The sequence below is a fragment of the Podarcis liolepis genome (assembly GCF_965112155.1).
Source record: "Podarcis liolepis genome assembly, chromosome: 7".
NCBI classification, from domain to species: Eukaryota; Metazoa; Chordata; class Lepidosauria; order Squamata; family Lacertidae; genus Podarcis; species Podarcis liolepis.
In genome coordinates this window covers 52,954,890-52,976,604 of record NC_139561.1, presented here as the reverse complement: position 1 = coordinate 52,976,604, position 21,715 = coordinate 52,954,890, and the positions used below count along the sequence as shown (strand labels likewise).

The 21,715-nt window shown below is 42.0% G+C and overlaps 1 protein-coding gene across 1 annotated transcript; it reads right to left on the bottom strand.

The window, feature by feature from the left end:
* Nucleotides 1-202: 202 nt before the first annotated feature.
* PLA2G15 (phospholipase A2 group XV) lies at nt 203-21,226 on the bottom strand. The gene is made up of 6 exons (XM_083513981.1): nt 20,546-21,226; nt 9,686-9,842; nt 7,842-7,960; nt 6,607-6,705; nt 5,695-5,919; nt 203-4,701 (listed from the first exon to the last, which is right to left on the bottom strand). Exons 1-6 carry the CDS (start codon nt 20,709-20,711, stop codon nt 4,190-4,192), a joined length of 1,278 nt encoding a protein of 425 aa, XP_083370107.1. The 5' UTR covers nt 20,712-21,226; the 3' UTR covers nt 203-4,189.
* Nucleotides 21,227-21,715: the final 489 nt, after the last annotated feature.

Sequence of the window (21,715 nt, the reverse complement as noted above, 5' to 3'; positions counted from 1 at the left end):
ATAAACCTGATGACGAGCCTTCAGAGCATGCACAGGTAAAGAGTGAACCAACCAGTTGCCAGTTGGGTATAGTCCATCGCCTACAGTGCCCTTCTTTGTTATGAGCTCTCTGGGCAAGGTCTGTAAACTGTATGCTGTAGAGCAGACGGTTACTGTTAAATATTCTGTGTTTGAAAATCACAAAAGAGAGGCACAGGAAACATTTAGCATTTGATTCACTTTATTATGTTATCAAAGTATGATAATCAAATTGTCAGAAATCTACTGAACTCATTCACACAAAGAGGAAGGTGTATAGAAAAACAACAGGCCTTCCCAGGCAGTGTTCTATATTAAATACTGTTAAGCAGAGAACAGCAAAGTAATTGCTCAGTCCCTGAATTTTTGAACACCTCAAATACTATGTACTCCACAAACTAGCTTCATGGCTAGAATTCTTGACTTTGGCCTGCAAACTCTGTTTCATTTATTGCTCAATGGTGAAATCTACTCTTTCTAGCAGAATCACATAGTAGCCCTAAAACCTTGCAGCAGCAGCATCTACCTATCTATATTTTAAGCAGTTGAAGTTCCATCCAGCACTCTCTACATATCAGTTGCAGTGCATTTGGTCCTTAAAAGTATTTTGGTTTTGGGGAGCAAAGTTGCAGGGACATGAAAAATGAACACATTTGTAATAATTGGGGATACCAAGAGATAACGTGAAGTGGCAAGCAGTTGGAGAACGTGTCTCTCATGTGCTTTCACAGACTGACAGCAGCAACCAGAACCCAAAGACACATTTTAGGATCATCGTGCCCAGTGAAAATTTGACTTTGAATTGTTGATTCCCAAGATAAATAGAATGTTTTAAAACTCTAGTTTCAAAAGCAGTTTGAAAGAGGGACACAGACACATTGTTGTTTGAAAAATGTGAGCTTTAGGAAATTAATTGCACAATTTGTGGCTCCCTGGCTATGATCTACAGGAAGCTCCAGTTCAATCAGTACTTCACCACTGAATTTATGAATAACCATCATTCACAATGTTAAATGGTGGGTATAAATGGCAAAGTCTAACCCAATATAGCTTTTCCCATTCTGTTATCAGTTAAAGGATAAAAAGATAACAAAAAAGCCACAATACGATACAAAGCCAAATATAGAAGAGAAAGACTGTAATATAACCAGAAGAAGCCCCAGTGGGACAGCTAATGATGCTTGGCCATATTTAATTTTACAGCAGGCAGCTGGCACAAGCATTGATAAACAAACCACCAATGGCCTGGAATCAACGGCGGGAGGCAGGTGTATGAGATTGATCGGGACAGATGCGAAGGGAGAAATGAAGAGGTGACATTTTGATTGCAGTATGTATTAAGAATGAAATGCAGGTGGGACAGAAGTATTACAGGGCACATAAGAATGGGGCTGGAAGTCACAGCAACAGATGCCAGTTACCAGCTACAGCTGGACAATGTGATGCAAGGCCAAAACATGGAAGGCACACGTACAGTAGGAGCGCACTCTGAATATACATGTGGCCTTTGGTTTAACCCCTTAGTCCTCATCCCCAACTAAAACTAAGCCTAAGCACAAGTAAATCAACACATTCTTGTTACCTTCACCTCTATCACTCCCCCAGCCTGGCACCCCCTGTGTTGTAATTTAAATTGGATCCTACTCAGGAATCAGAGACCTGTGCTTTTGCTTATGTTCCACTGTTATGCACCATATGTATGGATAGCTCTATATGAAGTGTAAGTTAGCAAGTCTCTGAAGATCTGTCACACTCGTTTCCTGTTCTCTGCTGTAACAGTCCTAAACAGACCATTAAGGCAAGCCCTAGCCTTCAAAATGTTCCATGAAAGTGATGTTGTGATGAATGTGGATTTCCCTGTGAATGTGTGAGGCCAAATAGTAAGAAATAACTCGGCAGGGAAAAGGAACCCAGTGTCACCCACATGAACCCTGCCATCTACATGGCACCAAGCATAATGGTACCTTGAGGCCATAAGACTGAAATGGGTAGGATGGGGAGCAACAGACAAGGTGGAACCAATCTTTGAGCTATAATTAAGTATAGCGTCAGTTTAGCAAGTCAGATTTGCAATCAGAAGCATTCCCAAATGAAACTTGCAGCTACAAAACAAACAGAAGCAGATTGATGCTGACAATTCAAAGACATGGCTTGAGGAGGCACTCTCAGAGTGCAAGGCGTAGAACAATGTCTGCTGGAAACTTTCAGAGGTTATGTTATTGCCATGCCCACAGTGATCACCAGTGGCCTTGTTTAAAATGGTTACTGGAATTACTGAAAAACAGGAAATTGGATGAACAGGATTGCACATTCCATAAGGCAATAAATACTTTGATAAATATTTTGTTTCTTGGAGGACCAATATTATGCTAAAACTACTACAATGTAGCAATACACAATCTAGAAAACCTAAAAGCTTGACAGAGACTATATAAAAATGTTACACCATACCAGTAACGGGAAAATATACTTGCAGACTGTAAGCTACCACTGCAGATTCTGTGTGATCTCACTGTCTAGTTAGGGAAAAGTCTGAAGATTAGAAAAATACGAATGATAAACGTGTCCACAGCTGTCGCTCTGGGCACTTGCTTACTAAGAGGTCAGGCTCAGTGCAAGTTCCTCAGAACAAAATTCAGATTTCCAGGTCACTCTTACTCTCAAACTGGAGTATTTGGCACAAATCTCAAGTCAGCCCCCTATTACAAGTGTCCCTTATGACATCAACAATTGACATACTGCCCCCTTTTGGGTGCTTTTAAAGTTTCAACACAGGGACTAACCAGACATAGATGACGATGCAGCAACTCGTATCCCAAACATATACTGAGCTCAAGGCAGGAGAGTTTGGTTGTGCCATGTTGGCTAGACACTTATGCTGGTTAGTTAACTGAGGAGATGGTCACAAGCTGTTATCTGGGTGGGCAGAAGCAGCAGGAATGAATACTAAACCATTTGCTCTGGAAGGAGGGATTGTCAATAGATGGCCAACCCAGCAGCTAACAGGCAATTATGGGTTCAGCTGAGCCTCTCTTTTTTTGCAGTCTGCCCAGCACTGCCTCAGATGAAGGTTGGTGCTTTTTTTATGGGCACTTCCTGCAATTATGGTTGCACATTACACTCCTGAATCAGGAACGTGAGCACCTTTGCCCCATGCCATTTTGTTCTATGGTACAAGGCTTGATCTTCCATAGGGGACAAGGAAATAGAATTTGGAAGAGGATTACAGTACAAGAAAAGGAGACTCCAACGAAACATGACAACCAAGTTACAATACCAAAATTTCTGGGAAGAGTTAGCTTTACTATCAGCTCCATCTTTAAGAGGTCTCCAGTAACAAGAACAGTTTAGGCTGTTATTTTGCTCTACAATGCTAAGCATTGCTGGAAGGCAGCCTGTGTTTTAGACACTCCAGATCATGGAAGGAAGGCATCTGGCTAAAATAGCACTTGTCACAGCACTGGCTTCTGAACAATGGTTGGCAAGTACTCAAGAGACAGCCAACCGATCACAGCAAAACAGAGACCATCTCCTTAATATCTACTCTGTCAATTCTTAGATCTACAGCCAACTGGAAATATCCAAGTTACAGGAGTAAAGAAAACCTTGCTGTCTTCAGCCACTGACCTCCACCTTGCTACAGCAAGGATCAAGCTAAAGGGTTCAGCTTGTGCTAGAAAATCTTATCAGGAGCTCAGAGACATACTGTATCTTCTTCATGAACAATACTCATCTGGCTGGATGTCACCAACTTAAATAAAACCAAATAGCTGCTGCTGGGACTTCACTTAATACTAGCTTCCCAGCTGGGAACAATGACCCAGTACTTGTGACCCTTCAGAAAAGGTTATGTTATTGTTCTTTTCTTTATATTACAGCTCATCTATACCCTTCCCCACATCCCAGAGAGCAAGCGCAGCACATTCTTCACAAAGATGGGCACTGGGATTGCACTAAATACAGCTGGAAGGAGCTTTTGTATGTAGGACACCACAGTGTGTTATGAGCACTAATCAAAGAGACAAGTGATCATTAATTGACAGCAACATTTCCAACAAGGCCCAAACAAGTCAAGCAGGCTTTAAATAGGGTTGTCCAAAATAGCCATTCTTCCTCCCTGCCTTAAAAGGCCCTTCAAGTGTCATGTCAGAAGAGGGTATTATGCATTGTGTCATGAACCAAAGAGAACTTTTTTTACGTAGGAAATTGTATTGGCATCATAGAGCATTTCAATGTGCTCACTCCCTGGAAGCTCATAGAGTGTCACATTCTGTTTCTGCTGGCCCACCCACTTCTGACACTGCAAGGCACTTCGCAAATTCACTGTTCCATCACCATCACCATAAAAGATCTTAGGATCCTTGTCTGGAAAGGTGTCATAGAAGAACGACTCTGGGGTCTCCACCCCAGTACCATAAAGACAGTGTATGTGCACCCCTGGAGGAATCATATTGTAGACCAAGGATTCGGTCTCTGTTCTCATGAGCCAGCCATCCTCAAAGCCAATGTCTGTATAAAACTTTTGGTAATCCTGAATAGTATAGTTAGCAAACGGAGTGCTGACAAGGATCTTCTCTGGAGACCAGGTGTAGTTGTAAGGGAGCAACCAGCTGGTTGACACTGCAGATCTCTGCTGGCCTCTGATCTTAAGGGAGCTGATGACAGGGATCCGATTATTGTCACCTGAGGCATTAAAAGTATTATCTGGTTAGTGATCACATGTTGTCATATAAACCCATAATCCAGTAGTTATAAACTCATGACACAGACCAAAACTAAAGTATAGTTTTGAATGTTGTCATTTTACACTTATTAGGTTGTACTCTTCAAGCCCTGACATGGAGGGCAACAGTAAAAATATTTGATGCCAAAGATGGCATAATCCAAGGAAAACTACTGCCGTATAAAACTGTCATACAATATAAATAACTTCATGTAATCTAAAGACTTACCTTGAGAGATCGCTTGATGGTTTCATAACAGATAAATATATTACCTGCTATCTAAGGACTCTGCCTCCCTATCTTTAAAATTAGGCAGGAGTTGGCTTTGAACAACATCAGTACTTAAGACCACCAGTAAGGTAAAGGTAAAGGGACCCCTGACCATTAGGTCCAGTCGTGACCGACTCTGGGGTTGCGGCACTCATCTCGCTTTATTGGCCGAGGGAGCCGGCGTACAGCTTCCGGGTCATGTGGCCAGCATGACTAAGCCGCTTCTGGAGAACCAGAGCAGCGCACGGAAACGCCGTTTACCTTTCCGCCAGAGCGGTACCTATTTATCTACTTGCACTTCATGCTTTCGAACTGCTAGGTTGGCAGGAGCTGGGACCGAGCAACGGGAGCTCACCCTGCCACGGGGATTCAAACCGCCGACCTTCTGATTGGCAAGCCCTAGACTCTGTGGTTTAACCCACAGCGCCAACCACGTCCTAAGACCACCAGTAGCTTCCCACAATTATAGAATCCAATCATCCTGGAAATTCAAAGATTGTTTGTCCTCCAATGCCTGTTTCGGGCTGGCTCTCTTCAACCAAAAGCTGGTTTTAGGATGAAGACTGTAGCTATTTATTACAGTAGTACATCTAGATGTAGCTAAGCATGTTCAAGTTGCACCACAAACCCCTGTCCCTTTTAATGGAAACCCCACCCTCCTCTGCAAGCTGGAGACATTTACCTGATGCTAGAACACGTAGAGTTTTTGCCACTCCTCCCCATGGGGCACCAAGTGAAATGAAGTCCCTTATGTATTTGTCTTTCCAGTCTTGCGGCTGATGGCTGAGGAAGTAGAGAACATACATATTCCCCATGCTATGGGCAATTAAAACCACTGGTTGATCATATTCTTCATACATTATCTCTATCAGCTTCCGGAGGGCCACAAAATAGTCTGCATTCTCATCTAGGAGGAAGGCAGATAATATATCCCATTAACTGAATGAGCTTATTAAGTATCTCTATTGTCATTTTATTTAAAACATTTAACACTGAACTGAAAGCTGTAGAAGATCATGTGCACTGTTTTGGATAGGTTTTCCCTCATTGCCCACAATTCCCTAAACCTTTCAGACTAGCTCCCCAACATTCAAGACAAAAGTCTCTCAGGTTTGTTTGTTTCTATGAGTCTAAGTTAAAAGAAAGTGTGTCCTGATTGTATAATCTGACACAGGCTGCAAAGAGAATGATTTTGTTCACACATGCACGTACACCACTTGACTTCTGCATCTCAATGACTGGGAAATGAAAATGTGAAATGGCCCCATTAAAAAGCACTGATTTGCATGGATGGTGGGTGACTTTAACAACACCCTGTATCAACATCTACCCTCCAGGATTCCAGCACAGCTCTTCAGTAACAATTTGGCTTGTTGCACCATCTTGACTGTATGAAGTAGAAAGGTCACCAAGACTTGTTTTTAAACAACCCTGTAACTATTTAACTATCAGGTGACATTCAGTTGCATCAGGGGCTAAATAGGTTGAACTTGTAAGCCTTGGAAAAACTTGATTACTACAAATTGTGTGTTTGCATGAGCCACAGTTCATTCTGCTCTGTAACCCTAATCCCAATAGATGAAGATTTATTTACTTGGTGCCTTCCGCCAATCATAGGGAGCGCCTCTAATATCTTCATCCCGTTGGTAGCCCAAGTCCACCAGAGTCTGCACCAGTGTATAGAAGTAGGTACCTATGGCCAAAAGAAGAAACTGAATTGCAACAATACCGCAGGCCCAATTAACACTGCCCTTTATGTAACGTTAAAATTTCAGGGCCTTTTTAAGCCAACTCCCATATTGGTTACACCATGTTATCAGTTAATTCGTTCAAATTAATCATTCTTCAGTTATAAACAATTACAACATCAGTTACGTTCATCAACAATTCTGAAATCACAATCTGGAGATGACATTCATTTTCAAGCCACCTGGGACAAGATGTTCCAACAACTGTTCACTCCTGAGTGGTCAATTTGCTCTATGTTTTCATCTATGAGGGTACATGACCACAGGAAGAACCTAAAGAACCTATATGATCACAGCTGTTGGAAATGAGCACTCAGAGATGGTTGTCAGTTCACCTTTGACACAGTCTGGTTTTGTTCCACTTAAATTTTCTCTGACCTTCTAATACCAGGTGAGATGGTACTGACCTTAGCAGCTGGTAGAGTACTGAACTGTGTTTCCATAACTAACATAGTTTAACATGGTTGCCTCTATCCTGGGCTGAGCACATTTCCACTCTGTTGCCAAGGAAGTGAAGGCTGAAAGTTAACACCAAGGGTGAGGGCAAGAAATGCCATCTAAATAACCCTGGCACCATGGGGGCATTGTTATTTCTGTTTCTGATATCAGACTTGATATCATTTACTACAAGGAAGAAGCATTCTAAATCAAATAGAGTGCACTATAAATGGCAATATGTACACAGGCAATTTGGGGAACAGCCATAGCTCATCATATTCAGGTAGGGGTAGGGGAGACACTTGTCTGAAACCCTAGAAAAATCCTGACCCAGTACAAGGCAGCTTCCTATGTCCCTTCCTAAATTACATGCTTGGGCCTATGTATAATACAGATAACCGTAGTTCTTTTCCCAGCCTTCCAATCAGACAAGTGTGAGCTCTTTCCATAAAATTCAAACAAAGGCACACAGAGAATAAATCTCAGGAACTATTCTCCATCTCTGGAATTATTGTGGTTTTTGTCCAAGGACATTTAGGGGAAGGGACTATTTTGCCAGTATGTTTCATGCATGCATTTTTGATACTTGACACTACCACTGCCAAGAGTCCGAATGAGATCAGATTAGGTGAAAAATACATACCAACACTTCTTTTACTAGGGTCAAGGAATTCCAAGGAGTAAGTCTGTCCAAATCCAGGGACTTTGATATCCACCCCCTCTGGTGGCCCAGTGGATCCACTTGTTCGATTGTATACTAGCCTGGGGGAAAATATCAGTATCAAGACCAAAATTTGAATGGGAGTCTATATATTTGAATTATCAGGTGCACAAAAGATGCCCAACAAATGGACTTTGAAAACTTGTTTTCTGATGCACACAAACATACACTAATTAAGCCAGTAAGGTGTTCAGTCCAATCTGCAGCATACTGCAGGTCTAGAGGGAAGAGATAAGCTTTCTTTACTAATATAGCCATAAGTAGTTTTAGCAAAAAGGGTTAAGATACTGGTAAGACAGCTTTAAGTAGGTTATTTCAACAAAGCTTCTCAGACAGACTTAATATAGCATAAGAACAATATCCACTTAGCTGCTAGGTACTGAAGCAGCCCAGTTGCAAACAATTGGTTGGCCTTGTTCTTGCTGCCATACAGTATCCCCCTTCCTAGAGCTCTCCCTTCCTCCACTCCCTGTAATGTAGATGAGTTCCAGCAGTTTGCCTTAAAATGCACCTGATGATTTTGGCTAAAGTCCTCAACTTGAGTGCTGGACATATGTTTTTGTCATAAGCAAATAAGGTAATTAATCATTCTGCTTTGACTGTTCTGGCAGGTAAGTGGAAAAATGTTAACCAATGCCTTAAGTAACATGAGGTCTACAGACTTGTGTCAATAAGAAAATGGATGTAATATAGCATTTGTAGTGTTTGCTCTTTGAGAGACCTCTGGGTCCAAATAACTATTTAATTTATCATTAACTCATAGTTAACATTCTGATACGCAATACAAGACAGCAATGAAGTGTTAAAAAGGCATAATGCAAGTTGAGTAACAAGCAAATTCAAGAATAACCGTTTATTCATGTGGTCACATGGAAGACAGAGCAAACTTGTTTTCTCACGTTTAAGAGGATAGGACCCAAACCAAAGGCTTCAAGTTACAAGAAAGGAGATTCTGACTAAACATGAGGAAGAACTTTCTGACAGTAAGAGCTGTTTGACAGTGGAATAGACTCCCTCTGAAGGGGCAGACTCTCCTTCTTTGGAGCTTTTTAATCAGAGGTGGGATGGTCAGCTGTCATGGATGCTTTAACTGAGCTTTAACTGCACAGCAGGGGGTTGGACTAGATGATGCTTGGGGTCCCTTCCAACTCTACAATTCTATGATTCAACAGCTATTTGAACTTTTATGTATGCAGGTAGTATTTCATGACTGGATTCCTGCCAATTTCAAACTACCACCTTTTTGAATGCTGGCTCAATTCCTACAGCATATCAAGCCACAGTCTTTGCTAACAAAATTTAGAACACAAATCATGTGAGTAACTGGCAGGGAATCACCATGAAAATTGTTCCAGAGGGACAAGGGTGGAACTAAATGATTCTCTGTTTCACACACAATCACATTTCCTATACTGCAATGGGAAATTGTGAATCCATGGCACGTACACAGATTTTGCACTGTTTGATTGTAGCCTAAACCTGCTGCCAATTACTGTAGTTTCCTGCTGTGGACATGTGTTCCTCAAAAGTGACAAACTGCATACAGACTTCATAGTTTTCTGGCTGCTACACATAATAGCCGAGCCAGGATTTGAATTCTGATCCTACTGACTTTCCCACATTGCCTTCTGAGTGGTTTGGGATCTCAGCTTGAATGTCCTAGATCTCATAGAATTTGGGTACTTCTTGCTACTCAAAAAAGAATCAAATTATTTAAGTCCCATTTTTATACAGAACCGAGTCCTTTTAACAGTGCTATGACCCACCTGATATTATCTATCCAACAGTCAATGATAACGGGAAGCAGCAGTTCTAAGTTGAGCCACAATGTGTAGTAACTTTCTGTCTTCTTGGAGCAGAGGTAGTGCACCACAGAAGGTTTGTCCAACTTTGCTTCTAACTGGTTACCCAAATCTCCCGGCACTGTAATGGCAAAAGGAAGGGAAGAGTTACATCAAGTGCTGTGGTTTTGCTCAGGCATTTTTACTCCCACCCCAAAGCTACACTTGGTTTTAAAATGCATTGAGGTTTTATAACTTAAAGAATGCTACACTCTGTAAAGCAATCAGAGCTCTGTGGAGAAATGGCCTCAGCACTATTGTAAAGTAGCCTAGAAATTACCCAGTCTCCAAGCCTGTCAGCTGACCTGTAAGAATTATCAAACACTTGTGATGCTTGATATTCTAAGAAATGTAAATACTTCTGAGTTCAGATTATGTTCAGTGGGGGAGAAACTTGTTATCTCAACAAATGGGAGTTAAATTGACTGTTTCAAACTATTTTAGCACACTATGCATTTTTAACTATGCAAGGGAAAAAGTGCCTTCAAAATTATTATAAGATTTTGCAACCAAGAGTCCTTTCATGGAACCTCCCACCTACATTACACAAAACCGATTTGTCAGCTTATTTTTGTTTGCTTTATATTTTCCACTATTATACACATCAACTGTGCTTTATGCTACTTTTATAGTATTTCTGACCTGAAGGAAAGGAAGAATGCAATAAAGATTCACAATTATTTATTTATTCATTATAGTACCATAATTAAATGTATACGGTATATCACCCTTCACCCAAGATCACAGAGCTATTTATTTATTTATTTATTTATTTATAAAAATGATATTTATTACTTTTCGAACAGTTTCAACACAACGCTACAAACAAACAAAAAAAGAAAAGAAAAAAAGAACAATGCAAATACAATACAAAAACAGTACATACAAAACAAAACAAAAACAAACAAAAACAATTTAAAAACACCTCAAACATTTTCAATATCTTATCTTTCATTCACTTATTTCCAACGATCTCCTCACACCTCCCTTTTTGTATTCCACTTCTATTTATTGTTTCAGCAATTCCTTTCCATCTTCCTCTGTTTTCTATCCTATAATTATCTTAACAGATTCTTGCCTTATTTTTTCCTTTAATTTTCTATTAATCTATTTATACTTAATTCCTTATAACATTTCTACTAAAGCCATATAACTTCACTCCAACATTCTTCTAACATTCATTAATTTTACAATATTTCTATAAATAGTCTTTAAACTTTTTCCAGTCTTCTTCCCCCGACTCTTCTCCCTGGTCTCGGATCTTGCCAGTCATTTCCGCCAATTCCATATAGTCCATCAACTTCATCTGCCATTATCCAACACTTCAGTGCTTTCAAGAAGCAACCATTCTCTCAGCCAGCAAAAAGCAGATGGTTCACAACAAAGTTTAGGGGTCTGGCAGGGCAAGTCCACCTCCTTCTTTGGCATCCGTCAATATCTTAAATTTTACTCGAGGCTTCCTGCCCTGCCAAACAAATCTAGAGACGTCTCTCTGCCACCTCCTGAAACAATCCATCCCATCCAAAGCTTGTAATGTTTGAAACAAAAGCAACATCCCCGACAACACAGCAACCCTCATCCCCACCACAGCAACTCGGCCCAACAATAACAACTTCAGATTTGTCCATATTTCCAAATCCCCCTTCTCTTCAATCCAACGTCCTTCACAGTTATCCTTGAATAAATTCACATTTCTGGCGGTCATACTAACCCCCAAATACCTCTCTTTCTCAACCGATGTTAGTCCTGTCTCCTCCTGAAACTCTGTCAAGCTTTCCTTTTCCTCAGGTAGGGCTCTGATCCTCAAATTCATCTGTTTCTCTTTAAGTTCAATCATAACAAATGTCAGCTTATGTTCATCAAGTTGTCCTTGTATGGATGGGACTCTCTCTCTCTCCAGTTGTATTGCTTTACATTCAGCAGCAAGGGTTTTCTCCTTGACTTCATCCGCAGTTTGCCGTATCAGAGTAGATTCCTGTATCAATTTCTGGATGGTTTCTGTATTGGTATTCACCTTTTGTCCCAGATTATTTAAACTTTCTACCATTAAGTCTATTTAAATATTTGCAGCATCCACTTTCACATTTATCACGTCTGTTTTCTTGTGAAGCTGTTCCAGCGAATCGTTTATTTTCACTAATACGGCCGCTAAGGCCTCTTCTGTCAACATTCCATCTGTTTTTTCCTTTCCATTTGCCATAACACTTAAGAGACTCAAGGTCAATCCCAGAGTCTCACAATTCTTTATCTTGCAGCTGGAAATTCCCCTAGCCCAGCTCCTGTAGAGCAACCAATTTCAAAAGCTTCCACTAGGGGAAAACAGTTTCTATTTGCATTAGTCAGTACTGTCCTCTTTTCAACAATGTTCCAATAATCCAAAGTTAGTTTCAGTTTTCAGTTACTTTTACTCCTCTTTAAAAGCAGCCGGAGACAGTAGAAACAATGTATTCTCTTATTTAGCTACCTGTCAATGAACGTTCTAAACGCTGTCAATGAACATTCCAAAAGACATCGATCCTGCTAGCAGCCCGTTTCCAGGGTCTGAGCGGCGGTATTTTAACTCTCTTGACTCTCTCCTACAGGCATATTCAGTCCACCACTTCCCCCCCTCTTCTCCTGTCTCCAAAGGGGGGGGTTAGTTCTTTGCCGATGGAGATTTAGTCTTTTTACAAAAGGCTTTCCAAGACTTCAGCTTGCAGGCTCATTGCTTTAATTTATTTACAAAAGGGGAGGCGGACTTCCTGTATTGAACCTCCCTGTTTCGATGCTAAATTAAACGTTTAAAAATCCAATTCTCCCACTTCAGCTCTACTCACGGGTAATTACTTTAGAGTCCAATTGTCCACAGGAAAAAATCAGTGCTCTCCGGCAACAGCTATGAGGCTTTGCTCCATGGAAGAAGCAGACAATTCGAAGCACCATGCCGCTCACCCCACGAGTTTCCCCACAAGTAGGGGAAGCGCAAAAGGTGCCCGCTGAATCCCACGTTCACAGGCTTCTCCCGCCTGTGATTTTTACGGGTCTCCACCTTCACCGTGGTGGTACAGACCCAAATTCCCATGGGGCAAATTCCTCCTGATCAGAGGAATTCTGCCATTGCTGGAGGCACCAACCCGGAAGTCCCACAGAGTGGTTTACAGTATAAAAACACAAAACTACACAACATAAAAACAAAATGAATTCTATAAAAAATGTTAAAGGCACTTCTGCATATGCAAGACAGTCCCTCCTCCTCATGCCCCATCCCTTTCATCAGCAAACATTTACATTGCCCAAAGCAAGCATCATTCATGTCAGATTGGATAGAATTTATGGAGAATGGAATTCAACAGTCATGAAACACTGTTTCCTTTCTCAGCACAATGTGATATATTTTATCATCTCAATTGCTTCTGAAATTAGGTTGAATGAAAACTGCATGGACAAGTGTATTTGGCATTGCTTTGCATATAGACCATTATAGACACTTCCCTCAAAACTGATTATTCACTTAATATTGAAAATGAATACAGGAACTTAATGTAACAGGAACATTGGACTTAATGTAAGGAAATATGCTTGTTTCCTGTAAAATAGCTGCTATATTGGCACTTCTTCAATATTAGTTTGCATTTCCATCAAGACTATGATAACTCCATTAAATGAGTTAACACTTTTTTCTCTTCATTTACTTTTCACTAGCTATTTTACAAGAAAAACACATTTTTTAAAAAAAATATTTGTTCCATGTTCCACAAATCACTCCTAGTTCATGTCTGGCAGGTGCAAGAGCTCCCAGCAACTCAAGCCATGTCAGAAGTTAGGCTGCTGCAGTCTGTGGTCCCTGCAGCATCTGGAAAGTCACCAGGGCAAATATGCCTTAAGTATCTCTTCTCCGCCCACCACCCGACATATGCATCAATAGATGCTGACTAGCCAGCCTACAAGGCAACCTTCTCCTAAAAACATTTTCAAGGTCTCATCCTGCATTATCTAGACAAGATCACGCGCCAGGCAGTTTGACTACTTTCCCCATCTCTGTTTGCTGCTTTGACTCAGATGTCTATCCAGGGCTGGAAGACACAATCAAATGCATCTCATGTATTTACTAACAGTACTATTCTTAGAGCAGACAACAAAAAGCTAGATACAGAATTACCACCCTAGCAAAAACATTTTCTTTCCAATGTTGCAATCTTGAAGGTTTTCCCGCCTAAATAGAAACTATATAAACCAAAACTAGTTTCAAGGAACTGAAGGAAGAATTGACATAAACAGGTGGGGGGGTGGATGGAGCTACCATTCATTAGGCATTTAAAAATCTGGTACAATTAAATGTCTTAAGTATTTACACTTGGAAACTGGCTGGGGATTTAGAACTTGATTCACCCTCCCTCTGCCTGTTATAACATGGACTTGAGCATGTTTTCTTCATGGTGGGCAGTTCTCAAGTTTTCACCTCTAATTCCAAGAAACAGGACTCTTTATTTTTGCAGCTTCTGTTTCCACGGAGTTGTGGAAAAGTCTCCCGTAACTGTTGAACAAGATGAAGAGTTTATAAAACCACTTACAATTAAGGGTTGTTTATTTTGCAAGAAGTTTCTATGTCATAATTAGGACTAGAAGGGCAGTCACATGATGTGCAGATTCCTCTGAAGAGTGCATGAGTAAACAAACCCTGCCACACACACTCAGCTGCCAACCTGAGTCAAACAACGGAGTAGGAGCTTAAGAAAATGAATACCCAAATAGCTTTGTTTAGGGCCAAACTACATCGGACCGTGACAGACCAGCGTCTAAAGCAGATCGCTGATCAATTGTTATAAAGGAGTATTTGCATGATTTAAAGCAGAAATGTCAAGTGAGTGCTGAGCCCTTCCTGTGCTCTCAACCCCGCATTCTAACCACTTGTTCTCAGTGTTTCATCTTGCAGTAGCAATCTAAACCTCAAAGTTAAAAACAGCTGAAATGAAGCTAGGGAGGGAAAGGTTAAGTACCGCACCCCCATCCACATCTGGCCCACATCATATTAAAACTTGACCATTGGCTGGCTTCCTAGGAATTGTACGCAGTCACCTGTGGATTGTGTTGCATTGCTGTCACGTGTAGTTTGGCCCTTAGGTTCTTAAGAATTTTAGCAAAAAGTCAATTCAAATCCTTTGTAAGTGATCCAGCAAACCAATTCTGATCCTAAAATGTACTTCTTAAACGCTGCTCAGAAATTAATGTAAATGAAAAACAAAAAAACAAAACAAAGCTGAACGGTTTGCTTAAAAGCACTGAAGTTCTTTTAAATAAGTAGTACATAGCAGAATGAGCAAAGAGATCCTTATGAATGTTTATAAATACATTAGCCTTGATATGAGTCCAACCTACTTGCTTACCCAAGAGCAAAGCTTGCGTCAGTTAGTATAATTTGTAGCAGGAGTTATAGACTGAAAATGGTATTGTTTCAAATGAATGGTATCAAACTGGATCTGGATCTACATAGATTATGCACTAATGTGCGGCAGCAAGCTTTTATTTCCAGCTATCAGGCATTATCCTTTATGACTAAAAAACACTATGTCCAAGCATGCTGCCCTGCAAAAAAAATTAAAAGAAAATTAAAAGCAGATATTCTTGAGGTCAAGTTCCCGATACAGTTTGATACAACAACTAGCACATTGCCTGAGAATAAGTCCTCACCGCTTGCAACTGTAACTATATTATAATAATATTAAGGTGCACACACATAGCAGGCCCCACTCCACAGAAAACAAATCTTTCACCTTTCAAAATTAGGAAATATTCCCTGAAAAAAATAAATACACTTCATCTGAGTACACATAGCAAAATAATGTGAATATTGCACAACATCAAGAAAAGTGCTTAAAAGTCAAAGAAAAGTACAACAGTAAGGAAGCATATGGAGAAGGAAGCTACAGTTCCGGTAGGCAGTATCGCTGGAGCACAGCCTAACTTACTATTCTCCTGTGCAAACTACATGAAGTGTGGGTAAATTATATTGTTTTTAAAATGCAAAAGTGGATCTATTCCAAGGACATGTATGAAATGGAACTGGTGGTGGTAACAAGATTGTCCACTATAAAATGATGCTCAGCATCTCATACTAAAAGTTAGCAACACTTTAGCCACCACAAATGTGCTGTGGCTATACATTAAATCATGGGGCAATCAGTCAATAATAACTATCACTGAAATTAATCTTCCTAACAAGGTGCCACAATGCATGTTCTGTACCTCCACTTGCAACTATCTCCATGGCTAACTGCCAGTTTGAGAGGCAATGATTTAGTTTCAAAGAAGGAAGAGCAGAACAAGTGGATCACAGAAAGCTTCTTATCCTACTAAGTCAAGTAAAGAGATTACAATTATTCAAGAGAACGGTGATGGCCAAGAAGCAATCACCAAGTAAAAAAGAATGTGGCTCTACTCCTTAATACAAGATGGGCATGGTTGTTTATGTAAGCAACCTGCTACAGGAACAAATTGCACTTGCATGCGTAGGTTATAGAGATAAAACATATGCAAAGACAGGAACCCAACAAACAAACACAAGTAGTTATGCAGTCTCTTGCAGTATGAGCAGGCAGATCTTTGACCACAGTCCAAAGGCCAATTTACATTTACTTTCATCTTTTGAAATTCACCAGTTAAGCATCTGGAAACCCCTAGGGTGAGGAAAGAAGCAAAATATTAAGAGGACTGCTGTTGGTTTCATTTACTTTTTAAGTAGCCCATTAACTACTCATCCCTAGTTGATGCTTGCACAACCCTATTTGACCTATGCATATAGGAACTAACCAAGACAATTAAAAAAGAGACACAGACAGCTTTCTGGGGTAGGTGGTGGTAGGGGTTTTTTATGTTGTCATCCCACCCCCACAGCAATTCCCAAACTGACTTAGGATAACATAACACATTTTTTCTACCGAGTCAATAGTCAATTTAAATATGTCGGTGTGGTAAAATGTCCCAAAATGAAGCCATGTGTGATGCGTCAGAAGTAGGACTATTATCTGTTTCCCTGGACTGGGTTTTGTTGCTTTTTGGGAGGAAGGTTCGACTTGGAAAACCACATGGAATATTTCTTTACCCCAAAAAGTTAACAATGGACAAAAGGAAAAAACAGCTCAACTGCAAGAATCTATAGGGATTTTTTGTTGCTGATGTTTTTCAATTCACAGGTTGTTTTGCAGCACAAAACTTGTAAATAATAAATGGCTTAAATTTAGGGAAACGGTTTACTAACCCCACCTGCATGACCATCTCTACTTTTCTGGAGCTGGCATGCTGAGTGGCCCTTGTCCCTCATGCAACGCAGAGAGCTTTTAAGCTGTGTCTTGCTTACTGGTCTCTGAAAGGCTCTCACACAGGCGCCGGGTGGCTCCCAGAGCCTGTGTGAGATCTTCCCAGAGCCCTGTAAGCAAGGCAAAGAGCTTAAAAGCTCTCTTCATCATGGGAAAACCCAGCACAGAAAGAGCATTTAAACTCTCCACCTTGTGTCCGTTTAATTGCAGGGGATTGGACACAGATGATCTTCAGGGTCCCTTCCAACTCTATTATTCTGTGAGCTGTGATCTGCACGCTGGCCAGCCACCAGGCACATAAAGCTGCGATTGTGCAGGTTCATAAGTTGTGAGTTGATTGTATTGCATCCGAGATCAGACAGTCATGGGAAGACAAAAAAATTAGTAACTGGTGTGTTCCCAATTCTGATAGAAACAGGAAATTAATGCTCCCATAAACAAAGGACCAGGGTGTTGTTTATATTATTTGAATCTTCATATAAACAAGATATGTTAATTGCCATCTGCTTGCCCATATTGGATTTATTAGCAGCTGCATTAAAGCCCCAGAGTGAGCATCTGTCTAGCACATGACTTATTTTAACTCATTTATTTCTCATGTGGCTGAAGCCTGATATTAGATCTGCAGATATTTCACTGGTCGCTTTATCTCAGTTGATGCCAGCCCTGGATTAAATGTCAAAGCACATTGTTTAGCCTTTGTGGAAAACAAAGTAAGAAGAGAGAACTGGTAAAGGCTCATCTCCATAAAGAGACACATAGGCAAACTGTTTGCCACTCCACGACCTCAGAAATTCACACATGTAAATTCATTTCATTATTTGATTCTGTTAATCAGGTCTCTCAATATGACATATCGTTTTAAACAATAGTGAAAATTATTAAAAGATAATCAGCCTTTGTCTCAATGACACCATAACAGCTAACCTCTGCTTTTGGCTGATCGCAATGCAACAGTTTAAAGAGCTATTTATTGTTTCTATTCTGTGAACACATACCTGCATGATTAAATTCTGCAGTAGTCAGAACACTGCCTACATTTAATCTGTCATTCTGCTCTACACAAATAACTGAAGTACTATAAATAAGATTATGTTTCATTTTGAAGCGGGTCAAGATCTAGTCAACAGGCAAGGTTTCCCAATGCCAAAATAAACATAGTATACGCTTTTAGATGTGTGTATTTCCTAGTTATAAAACTACAACCATTTGTGTACATGAAGAACACAGTTTGGTGAAATCCATGGACTTTATATTAACTGAATTGAGCTTATTTAACAGAGACCTATGCTGGCTAGTATTACTTGATCTCTCAGTGGCTTCTGATTCCCTTTTTGCTCCCACCCCTGCCCCCAGAGTATATTGTATAAAACAGAGTAATTCTATAAATTCAACAGCTCATAAAATACTAAGAAACACAAAATTCTACTATTGGTAGAATCTTTACTAGATGAACTGCAACCCCACATGCTTTCTCAGGGAATACTGGCAACTTCCTTGCACACAACTCTTCTAACACTGTTCTTAGAAATAAATCCCATAGATATTAAAGACACTTATTCCCTGGTAAATATGTGAAGGGTTCCAGGCAGTGGGATGTTAGGGTTATAGATTATTCACTACTGGTTTTATCCCACAGCATAAGAAAAGCCATAGTTTTTCCTTAATATTGGTATCAGGGTTGGCATCACTGTTGTAAATGTTTGTTAAAAATAAATGTCGCCATAAATAAATAAATAAATAAATACATAAATAAATAAATGTTGCTTAAGCCAAATATCTGAAGAATCAAATGAAGAAAAACACCAGTAACTTGTATAGGACTACAACACCTCCTATGTTATTTATCCATTTAGTGTAGGTTGTATCCTGTTAGGCCATACAGAGTAGACACTGAAATCAATGTACATTACTAACTTAAGTCCAATGATTTTCATTTACTTGGATACAAACCACATTGGCAGGAAGGAGGTTAAAGTTAACATTATCACAGTGGTATATAGCTGTTAGACTAAGTGATAGTGAGGATGCAGGGTGGAATGTAGGAAGCTGCCTTATGCAATGTCAGACCATTGGTCCATCTAGCTCAGTACCATCTACACTGAATAGCAGCAGCTCTCTACAGGGTCAGTCAGGGAACATTGTCTTCTGAATGTCAGGTAGTTGTTTATCGCTTTGACATCTGATGGGAGGGCGTTCCACAGGGCGGGCGCCACTACCGAGAAGGCCCTCTGCCTGGTTCCCTGTAACTTGGCCTCTCGCAATGAGGGAACCGCCAGAAGGCCCTCGGAGCTGGACCTCAGTGTCTGGGCAGAACGATGGGGGTGGAGACGCTCCTTCAGATATACTGGACCGAGGCCGTTTAGGGCTTTAAAGGTCAGCACCAACACTTTGAATTGTGCTCGGAAACGTACTGGGAGCCAATGTAGGTCAATTGGTTTCTCCAAGTGAGAACACTTGGAGTGAAGAACTAAAATGTGTGCATTTCCAGTCTAGACTAACACAGCCTTTAAAATCCATCATGTTTAGTGGTTTTAATCCCAAGTCAGACCATTAGTCCATCTAGTTCAAGACTACCTACACCTAAGGTGGTGGTGGTGGCAAGCTGGCTTTCCACACCCTACCTGTAATTGCTGGTGACCTTCTACCTACAGCCACAGAGATTACTGCCTCCTCTCAAAGCTTCTCCCCAGGCTCCCTAGTGCCAATAACGTTCATCCCAAAAGACATGCAATTTCAGGATGTTTCAAGCCCTCCTCTCTCCCTTCACTCTTAAAAGTCCAAAACGCAGGTCACTGTGCGCTTGGGCTTGTGATGCAGCGGGGACTTGGGATCCGTGAGACTTTCGGCCACAATTAACCTGTTAGGTAAAGGTAAAGGGACCCCTGACCATTAGGTCCAGTCGTGACCGACTCTGGGGTTGCGGCACTCATCTCGCTTTATTGGCCGAGGGAGCCGGCGTACAGCTTCCGGGTCATTTGGCCAGCATGGCGAACCAGAGCAGCGCACGGAAATGCCGTTTACCTTCCCCCTGGAGTGGTACCTATTTATCTACTTGCACTGGCATGCTTTCGAACTGCTAGGTTGGCAGGAACAGGGACCGAGCAACGGGAGCTCACCCTGTCGCGGGGATTCAAACCGCCGACCTTCTGATTGGCAAATCCTAGGCTCTGTGGTTTAGTAAGCAGAACTTACTGCTTTAAAACCCAATAAAGCAGAACTTACTGCTTCCTCTCTGGGCTTGAGGGTGACCTCCAGGCTCCCCACATCCCCCTTCGCCCACGTTTCTCCACATCGCCGCCCCACCCTGAGCCCATGAATAGCCAGGGGGGCTTTTGAAGTTGAAGGGTGCCTCCCCCACCCCCAAATCCCACGGAAACTTCTCGTCCCAACCATGTGGGGGGATCTGTAGCCCTAGCAACCTTTCCTCACAGATGCCCGTTTTTTTTCTCTCCGACCCCGACAAGGACTCCGCCCCGCGGCCAGTCCTTACCCAGCACGACCGGGGGGCCGGGGGAGCTCCTTCCTCTGTGGGGCAGGCAGCAGGCGCCGTGAGGCGAGCAGAAGAGCAGCAGGAAGAGAAGGGCCAGCGAGGGGAAGGCAGCCCCGTCCGGGAGGAGCTGCTTCCTCCGACCCCGCCTCGAGCCGGCCGGCCGCATTATCGCCTCAGCTCATGCCCCTCCTCGGAGGAGCGAGCCGCGAAAGCGATCAGTCCCAGTCCCGCCGCCGCCGCCTCGAGACAAACAAAACGGCTCTCTCCCCTCTCGAGCTTCCTCCGACCGCCGGAGCCTGTCAGCTGAGGCGGCGCGCGCGGTGCCAAAGGGCCTATATAAAAGGGGGGGGACGGCTAGCCAATCAGCTTCTCACCGGCTGCCTCATAGCCAATGAGAGAGAAATAGGCGTTCCGGCGCTCCTCCTATTCCTTTCCTACCCTCGAGTTCAGTACGGGAAGTTGAGAGCGGAGATGTCGATTGAAAGAAAACACACACAAAAAAACCCCAAGACGTTGAAGAAAACACTCGCGCCCCCTTTCTTCCCCGCGGCCGGGAAAGACCAATCGCAGATCGAGCAGATCCGCTCCGTCTCAAAGCATAAGAGTTGCATATGCTGCAATTGTACAAGCGAGGACTGGTGCAACGCGGTTTGTTTTGCAATGTCCACCCACTCGTCTCCTAGTGCAGGGATCAGGAACCGGTGGGTGCCCAGCTTTGTAGCTGCCAGTCCTCTTGATCATGGAGCATGCTGGCTAGGGGGTGTTGGAGGATACCAGCATATTGTGGGTGGGGGGCACTGGTGCCCCATCCCTGCCGTAACAGAAGTGCTCCTGCTCAGGACGCTTTATAACAAGTCTTAAGGAGCTTATAGCGGGCCGGGCCAGCGAGGGCTGTATTTCTTACTTTTCCAGCTGACGTTCAGCCTTCTGTGAATACTGAATGTATTGGGCTGTTTGGGAGGCAAGCAAAAGGCATTTCAAGGACACATTTCAGCCTGGCAAAGACACTAAAGGAGGGTGTGAAGCAGGGCTGGCGAAGGTGCAGCGTGGGAAGAGTCCCAGGGGCAGATGCGGAGGCTCGGAGTAATGTATTTGACACACATACCCAGACCTGTGGTCCCCCCTCCCTTCCATACATAGGTGCAAGGACTTTTCTGTTATTGTCAGAGT

What these genes read in the sequence shown, in the direction of transcription:
- PLA2G15 (XM_083513981.1), bottom strand. Translation starts at nt 20,711, where the DNA reads ATGCGGCCGGCCGGCTCGAGGCGGGGTCGGAGGAAGCAGCTCCTCCCG. An exon ending in CGGCCCCCCGGTCGTGCTGG is followed by an intron (nt 9,843 to 20,545) that starts GTAAGGACTGGC and finishes TTGCCATTACAG; the next exon opens with TGCCGGGAGATTTGGGTAAC. An exon ending in TGTTGGATAGATAATATCAG is followed by an intron (nt 7,961 to 9,685) that starts GTGGGTCATAGC and finishes ATTTTCCCCCAG; the next exon opens with GCTAGTATACAATCGAACAA.